The 8,928-nt window shown below is 35.3% G+C and overlaps 1 protein-coding gene across 6 annotated transcripts in view; it reads left to right on the top strand.

The window, feature by feature from the left end:
- The window catches only part of LOC107677626 (beta-galactoside alpha-2,6-sialyltransferase 2-like), a 26,100-nt gene extending 19,458 nt beyond the window's left edge, over positions 1-6,642 (top strand). For all 6 annotated transcript variants that reach the window (XM_016472605.1, XM_016472603.1, XM_016472599.1 and 3 more), the window contains one exon: positions 5,392-6,642. In XM_016472605.1, coding sequence (XP_016328091.1) covers positions 5,392-5,639 — 248 coding nt within the window. In that variant the 3' untranslated portion in view covers positions 5,640-6,642. The remainder of the gene's footprint in view (positions 1-5,391) is intronic.
- The last annotated feature ends 2,286 nt before the right edge of the window (positions 6,643-8,928 follow it).

Below are 8,928 nucleotides of genomic sequence, written 5' to 3'. Positions count from 1 at the left end.
CTCTTTCCCAGGACGCGTCCTGGGAAAATGGCACGTATGGTCACCCTACTTTAACACACCATTATGGCTTTGACGTAAAGACATGGTTAAACCACACTGTTTTCATTTACTCCACCCTAATGTTGTTCCAAAACCATATGACTTACTTTAACAAAATGAGATAGGGTGCTTCACAAAAGAGTGCTGCAGTGACGACGTATTTTTGTGGGCCAACATTTGTTTTTTTTGGTTGCTTCAACAAAATCCCAGTAGTATCTGTCCATTTGCTTTTGAATTATTACAAAAACTAAGCTCAACCAAAGTTTGTTTTTTTTTACATGTTTTGCTCATTATGATAATCTTAACAAATAAACACAACTTTTATGAATTTCGAAGCTTAAATGCAATTGGCAGAAGATTTCAATGTCACCACCATAGAGCATTGAACACCTTCAGTTTCTGAACACCTTCAACTTGTTTCCAGAGTGTGGCCTACGAAAATATGTCACCCTGCTGTGATCTATTCGAAGGCTACATCCTTCATAGTTCAGTCCATCTAAAGGCTTCTATGCTAAATTCCTCCTCAGTGTTAAATGCTAGAATGACACTGTTTAGTAAGTCTCATTAAAGTTTCCACACCCAAAGTCACAAAACAAAAATAATATTATAAACGCGGCGCGATGCAATGCGTAAAAAGACAGTATAAGTCATTATAATCCTTAATTATGTCCCCACTGGATGCAACAAATGCCTCGTTTATAATGGGTTTTAATGTTTTTGTCTCGTCGCTCCGGCCGGACAGGGCATTACAGTATAGTAGGGGCGTAACATTTCCATCACACGCTTGAGGTATTCGGCCAATCACAACGCACTGGATTGCTGGCCAATCAGAGCACACCTCGCTTTTCAGACCGATGAGCTTTGTAAAAATCAACGCATTTCAGAAAGGCGGGGCATAGAGGAGAAACAATAATGTACAGTATGTGGAAAATAATGTGTTTTTTTAACCTTAAACCGCATAAACACAAATCATTACACCAAATACACAAAATCATGTTCTTTTTAGCAACATCATATGACCCCTTTAAGTGTTTTTCACCAAAACTGGGAAATTATCTTTTTTTTTGTTTTTTGCTTACCACAGACATTTTTGCTTATACTGCCACTGGACTGAATTCACCCAACTGGATACGACACTTAAATTAGTTAAATTATTAAGGATGAGGGTGAGTAAATGACAGAATTTAAATTTTTGGGTAAACTCTTCCTTTAAAATGACCAAGTTTGGAAATACTGTCTTAGATCACTGGACACCTTTGAATCAATGATGTGACTAATGATCCAAATGTCACCATGCTTGATCTCCAGAAAATAATGGTGAGATTAGGAGCAGGGTAGCAAAATAATACAAAGCATTGAGGATTTTACCAGTTTTCCAGCTTCCTGTAAATTCACAGATTTATTCAACATCTTATTCAGGCCTAACCTTAAAATGGGTTGGGAACATACAGTCAGCATGGGGTAAGCACATTCAGAAGTAATGTACCAGCACTAAACATCTATTTTAACAAGTCACTAGTGGCTGTTTGCACTTTTCCTGCTCTTTGTAACATTTATTTTGACAAGTCACATACAAATACTAACTGAAATGGTGTGTGTTAGGTCAGACAACAGTTTGTCATCACAAAGATGACTATAGAGATCTCTTTCCTACAGTTCTGATTTTTAGCTTTTGATTTGTAGGCACTCCACAACCCTACACAGATTATTTCTGTCTTGGCATCATTTGGAACAGTATGTATTAGAATGGGGCAGGGTTGAGCTGGAACATCAAGGTGCAATATTTATTTTGTGGATTGGTTCAGCCTGAGACAGGGGTGCTGCACTCATTTTGGAGACCAATGGATGGAGGTGCGTTGCCAGCCACTGTGTTGCTATAAGCCCTTCGGTTGAGCTGGATACCAGTAGTTCTTGAAGGCATAGAGGACTGTCCATTCTCTAGAGAGCTGTGTTTGCAATGAAACAGGATGAGGAAGCACCCGTAAAACTGCACAAAACACAATAAATTAGCACTCATATTTTCTGACACACAAAAGATGCAGAGCCATTTCAATTGTGTATGACATTTCAATTTTGTGTGTGTAACGGGGCTGACGAGACGTGAGACGTGTGGATCCATCTGCAAGCTTTATTAAAGAGACGTGGTAAACAGGCAGGGTCAAACAATGGCAAACAGGTATATGGCGGGCAAAACACAAGAATAGTCCCAGGGCTAGCGTAGGTCACCGATCGGCAGACAGAATCACAGGGGCGAGACGAGAGGGAAAAATCCAGGAAAACAGGCAAAGATCAGAAACCGCGGAAACAGGCAAGGCAAGGCAAAACAAGGAAAACACAGAGACTCGGAATGGGGTACGGGCTAAACAATACTCAGCAGAGAAAGGTGGTTAGAGTGGGTGTTATATAGTGAGTGAGGTGATTAGAAACAGCTGTGTGCAATGAGTGCAATCAGTGCAGTGTGCAAATCGTGCAAAGAATGATGGGATATGTAGTCCGGGGTGCTATGCAACAGTTTGTGTTGTGCGAGAGTCAATGTAATGGAAAGGGTGATCTCTGGTGGTGAATAAACGGAAGTCCATGGACCGAATTCGTGACAGTGTGACAGATTGCCTATAGCTTACTTTGAATTGCAGCACCTCAGTGCATTATATATTCTTCTTTTGGAGTTATTATTTTTTCTTTTTTTATGGCCAATTGAAGTGGGAGTATCTCAATGACATGTAAAAAATATTTTTAAAATCTAGTTTAAAACACTTGTGCCAGGTTTTTAGCAATGTACTCTTCATATTCATGTTGATTTCACATGGTTTAGAAAAAAAAAAATTGTAGCATTTTAAAAAGAAACATTTTACTTCAATGACTCTTAAATGTGATGTATAGTCATCAAGTAAAAAATATATATTTTCTTTACACTTTACAAGAAATACATGTCAGGGTACAATTAATTCTTATTTTCAAAAAGTCCTTTAAATATAGTTTTACATGGATTATTAATTCATATCATGGATTATTGATTCATATATACAGTATCAATGATTAATTAGATGTTTGGAGTCACACCACCTGACTCCTCATTTTTCAACCTAAACTAACCTTATGTCATAAAAGGTCAAATGATCTGACTTATTAACCTTCAGCAGCAGTCTTGATATAATTTCCTTTTTTATTATGTTTTTTTTTTCTGTGTGTTGGTTGCAGCAACATTTAATATTATATTGTTATTTTATAGAAAATTAATATTAATTTTCTATAAAATAACAATATAATATTAAGCCAAACTGATTGAAGCCAGTCTTCTTTTCAACCATTTAAAAATTAATTTTAAATCAGAAATGAGAAACATGCCCATCTTTGAAGAGATACATTTAAGTCATTATATTTATAAATTGCATTTTTAATGTATTTTTGATTAATGAATATATAAGACAAAAATAAGAGTCACGTCATTGACCCAGTAATTATCAACTGGAATGTTTTATGGACTTGTTTCTTCATTCTGATGAGATGTCCGATGTTATGTCACTTGTCAAGAAGCAAGGTTCAGAAATAGCTGTTTACATTCAAACCTTAGTGTGTGTCATGTGATCATCTTTTCACAGCTTCTGTAGTATGCCTAAAGGATGGCAATTAAATTCAAACCCACACACCCTGCTGGTTCTCAAATGATAGCTGGGTTGGTGTTAGTCAGTACACTTGGATCACTTTGTTGCCTTGACAACCTATAGATGTGGACACTGAACAAACAATCTGTCTTAGGTGATTGGCTATCCTAAGGGGTGGATGCCTTATTGTTCTTCTCATGAGACTCGATGTCTGATTGGCTTTGTCTCGGCCTATCCAGGCCCCTGATTGGCCTTCACATTGGCGTGTGACTATACTGCCAAGTATTTGATGCGTGTGTCCCCTGTGTGTGTGCATGTATGCAGTGAGACAACTCTCTTGTCTGATCTTGGCAGGGTGCTGTCAGGCTGTGTGTGTGTTGCCAGCCTGCAGGCAGATAACAGAGTCTTGATGTAAAACTAAAATACAAGGCTTCAGAGAGGTGGCCAACAATGAAGTACAGTACACACAGCTGACAGAATGTGTGCAGTGTACTAATGTCTTATCAGATTTAAACAAGATCTTTGAGGAGATTGTTTCATTTACTCAACATCATGTCATTCCAAATCTGTAAGACTTACTTTCTTCTGTGAATGTACTGGTTCATTTTTTCCCTTTTTAGTGAAAAAAGGGAAAAAATGAACCAGTAAGACTTAAAAGCTCCAAACCCCAGTGAGTGACACTTACAATGAATGGGGTTTGAAACTTTCATGTCTTACAAATGTATTACAATTTATTACACTACCAGATAAAAGTTTTGAATCATTAATATTCTTTTATTTCTATTAGGCATACCAAGGCTGCATTTATTGGAGTAAAAATACAATAAAACAATAATATTGTGCAGTTTAAAATAACTGTTTTCTATGTGAATATATTTTAAAATCTAATTTATTCATGTGATGGAAAATCAGAATTTTCAGCAGCCATTACTTCAGTCTCCAGTGTTGCATAAGCAGTGTAATTTGCTGATTTGGTGCTCAATTATTAATAGTGACCCTTATTATTGTCAATGTTGAAAACAGCTTTTGCTGCTTAATATCTTTGCGGAAAATATGATACTTTTTTTTTTTGTTTTTACCAGATTCTTTGATAAATAGAAAGTTCAAAAGAACAGCATTTATTTGAAACAGAAATCTTTTGTAACATTATACATGTCTTTACTGTTAATTTTAATTTTGATTTAATGTGTCTATGCGGAATAAAAATTGTTTCCCCCTTACCCAAAACCTTTAAATGGTAGTGTATGATGGTTTCCACTAACATATTAAACAGCAAAAACTGTTTTCAACAATAATAAGAAATGTTTCTTAAGCAATACATTAGCATATTAGAGTGATTTCTAAACCATCATGTGACACTGAAGACTGGAGTAATGGCTGCTGAAAATTCAGCTTTGCTATCACAGGAATAATAATATTCAAATAGAAAACAGTTATTTAAAATTGCATTAGAATTTCACATTATTATTGTTTTTACTGTATTTTTTATCAAATAAATGTAGCCTTGGTGAGTATAAGAGTTTTCTTTCAAAAACAATATTATAATTATTCCAAACTTTTGACTGGTATTGTACAGTACAATAGATTATGTGAGAAGCAAACTGAAATGTAAGTTGTTATTCACTGATAATCTTCACATCTGGATGGACTCATGTGAGCTACTCAGTACAGTCATTATTAATTATATATATTGACAGATATATATTGACTATATCTGTATATTGACTATATCTGTGTGTGTATTTAACAGGTATAGTCGTGATGATGAACTTTTGTGAGGAGGTCCATGTGTACGAGTACATTCCTTCCATGAGACAAACTAATCTGTGCCATTATCATGAGATGTATTACGACGCAGCCTGCACATTTGGGGCATACCACCCTCTGCTTTACGAGAAACTGCTTGTCAAGCGAATGAGTACAGCTTCTGAGAAGGACCTCAAGAAAAAGGGAAAGGTCACACTGCCAGGATTCAGTAAGATCAAGTGTCCACTGTGATTTACAGACTCAAACGTACAGTCGCATAAAAAGGTGTACGGGTCTTCAAGACTGTACGAGCCCTTCAAACTTAAACTAACACAGACTTTTATCATCTAATAGGGGTTTTACCCATAGTTCTTGTAACAAACTGAGACAAGACATTACAATGAGGAGGGTAATTAAGCAATTTCAAAAGTCTGATCATCTCAGATGGTCCTTATGCTGAAAGACATGTAACAGAGATTACATACATTTAGAGATTACATATGCTGTGTACACAAAACATGGTTGTGATGCAGGACAAAACGAGAGTTTCAAAATAAATTCTCAATTTGAATGTTTAAATATGGTAAGCTACAGTATGAAATGAGTCGAAATGGAAAGAGATTTCTCTTTTCTGTCTATCTGAGCTGTTCTCATAATATTTTGTGGTAATTTGTGATTAAATCTCTTGCCGTTGTCATTGGTTGAATGACACTTCAAAGCTGTTAATGTACTATAATGTACTATAAGTGTTAGATTTTAACTCTAGATAATTGATCAGTGTCATTTTTAAAGGTGTTTTATGAATAATTCATTTCATAATATAAATCTGTTTTGAATGTGAACTACTACTGACAAACCTCTCTGAGAAGAGTGTCTTGCTCAGAAAAGTTTAACACTGACTGTTGTGCATATTATTTCTTTTAACCTTTTTATTTACGTCTTGCATTTCAGTAAAAAGTTTGATGTTTTTCAAAAACCTGTAATATATTTTGACAGAAAATGGTGTCGCTGTACAAATACTTAACCTGCTGTTATTGTTTAAAGAACTCACATTTTGAAAGGAGTTTAGTATTATTTATCATTTCCTACAATCAATTTTGTACTCTGCATCGTTCCTTCTATAAGATGGTAATTTGTTTCATCATTGTGGATGTTGGATTAAGATTTGTGGAAGGAATGTTAATTTTTATGGAACCATGGTGTATATGATAAGAAATCAAATCCCATGAATTAATGCTAATTAAAAAGTTGGAATAGTCAAACCTGATTGTTCATAAGGATGTAAATAACAGGGTTGATGACTGTGCTGCTTTTGGCAAGGAGGGACGGCACCACGCTCGCAATGGGTGTGATGATCCCCGGACATCCAAACGTGGCCATCATTGCGACAACCCCATAAGGCATCCAGCACAAAAGGTAGCACACCACTGTAGTGATGACCATAAATAAAATGTGGTACTCTCTCCGTCGTGCTGCTGTCTTCCTGATACGCCCTACCTGAGGAAAAACATGTACATTGAATTGTATTTTTTTTTTTTGCACCAGCAGATGATTCAGACCTGGTCTTCAGTATACGCAAATCCCTCATGAAAGCATTTCTGATTATGTGTGTACAATTTTAACACAACAGGGACAGATTTCACAACACAAAACCGCTGCCTGCAGTGCAGTTTGCAATCATCTCTAGAACTAAACAATAACTCTCTGACTCAAGCTGAAACTAGGTCAATATCTCAGACTCCAGATAAAGTTTAAACCACCTCAAAACGCCGGTGAAATCTGGAATCCACATTCTCTACTATGCTGAAAAATAAGATAAGTCAGCGCTATTATGCACTTTTTCGGAATAGGTCACAAAAAAGGATTATGTTCTTGATGGGACCTCATGAAAAATAGCCTCTTTTAGAAGTTTCTGAGATCTCAAATACTCAAACTCTGTTTTTAGCTTCTAAAAAAGCATTGTGCATTTACAAAATAAAGAAGACCCTTTATGAAGTGTGCATTATATTTGGAATGCAATTTATTTGTTCCACAACATACACTTCACACATATGCAAAATTGCTGTGATTTTAGGACATCTTTAAAAATATCAATAAATTATATTCCTGAGCCTGATGAGTCGGTGGTTTCTCTAAACCAGATGGTAGGTTATTTCTATTGTGAATAACATTTACACTGAATTGAGGTGTTGTGACTGAATTTACCTGTTTGACAGCGCAGAGGAGCCGTCCGTAACAATACACCATGACCAGCACGGGGATTCCCAAACAGAAAATTAACAGACAGATGATATAGGAATGTGACTGCGGGGTGTTAGCCGTCCATGTAACCGAACAACTGGTTCCTGCCCCTTCCAGTCCATAGCTACTCCAGCCCAGTAAGGGGGGAACCGTCCAGAACAGTGAGTAGAGCCAGGAGCCCCCGACAGCTAACAAGGGTTTGCTGTAGTCTGGGGCCCTCTTGTTGTAAACAGTTAAAGTACTGTAACGATCATACGAAAGGATTGCCAGAGAGATCAAGGATACAATCCCTGTTAAAAAAATTCAAAGAGAAATTAGTCTGTATGTTCATGCTCACCGTTAAAGCCACTTGTATAATCAAAGACATCATGTGACAATTGTTATTTAAATGAATAGAAAAAAAATGCAAATGAACCCGGGGATATTTCCTTAAGCTCCATGAGTGAGTTCTATATTTATAAACTCCAAGGTAAAGCTGTCCAGAGAAATGCATGAGAAAATGTAAATACCATGTTTGTTTGTTTATTAATGTTTGCATTTGTACCATTATTATTGGTCTTAATTTAGCTCTTTGCTGTTTCAACATAGATTTCAACAGATAACACAAAGTCAGCTACACTAAATTATTCGAGCAAAATAATTATTATTCAGCACTGACTTTTCATTGTGCTATAAAAAAAATATTGTGATATATGATCATATGTAAACAATAATAATATTTTTTATTAATAACATTTATTAATTCAGATATTTTCAAACATTGTGATGCCAAAGACCAAATTATGATGACACCCTAATGAGGGACCCCTTCTAAATATATAAAGGCAACTATTTATTTTAATTCACTTTTCACAAAAAGTGTTTTGTTGTTCCAAAACAGATTTAAAGTTTTAGAGATAATATTAAAAAGTACAAAAAAATAATAATAATAATTTCTTACAAATTACAGCGATGAGGAGAAACTTCCTAGAAAGATACAACAAACGACTAGATGTCAATGTTTTACAGAAAGATATTTACAAATATTTACAGTACGATATTTACAAATAGATTTTTTCTTTCTTTCTTTCTTCCTTTTTTTCTTTCTCTAAATTGAAACCTCAAAGCATCCACATAAATCAACTCTTGAAATTTTAGATGATAATAAATTTTACTAAAATAGCACAAATCTGATAATACAAGCGACTTAGTTTGATTAATGTTTATCTTATATGTTTATCTGAATATATTTACATACATTCATTTCCTGACAAAAACATAAATTATCAATTTGAGAATGATTGCCAGGGAATAAATATGG

Source organism: Sinocyclocheilus anshuiensis, unplaced genomic scaffold, assembly GCF_001515605.1.
Source record: "Sinocyclocheilus anshuiensis isolate Anshui unplaced genomic scaffold, SAMN03320099.WGS_v1.1 scaffold873, whole genome shotgun sequence".
Classification (NCBI taxonomy): Eukaryota; Metazoa; Chordata; class Actinopteri; order Cypriniformes; family Cyprinidae; genus Sinocyclocheilus; species Sinocyclocheilus anshuiensis.
The sequence above is the reverse complement of the archived record's forward strand: the minus strand, read 5'-3'. Positions and strand labels throughout refer to the sequence as shown.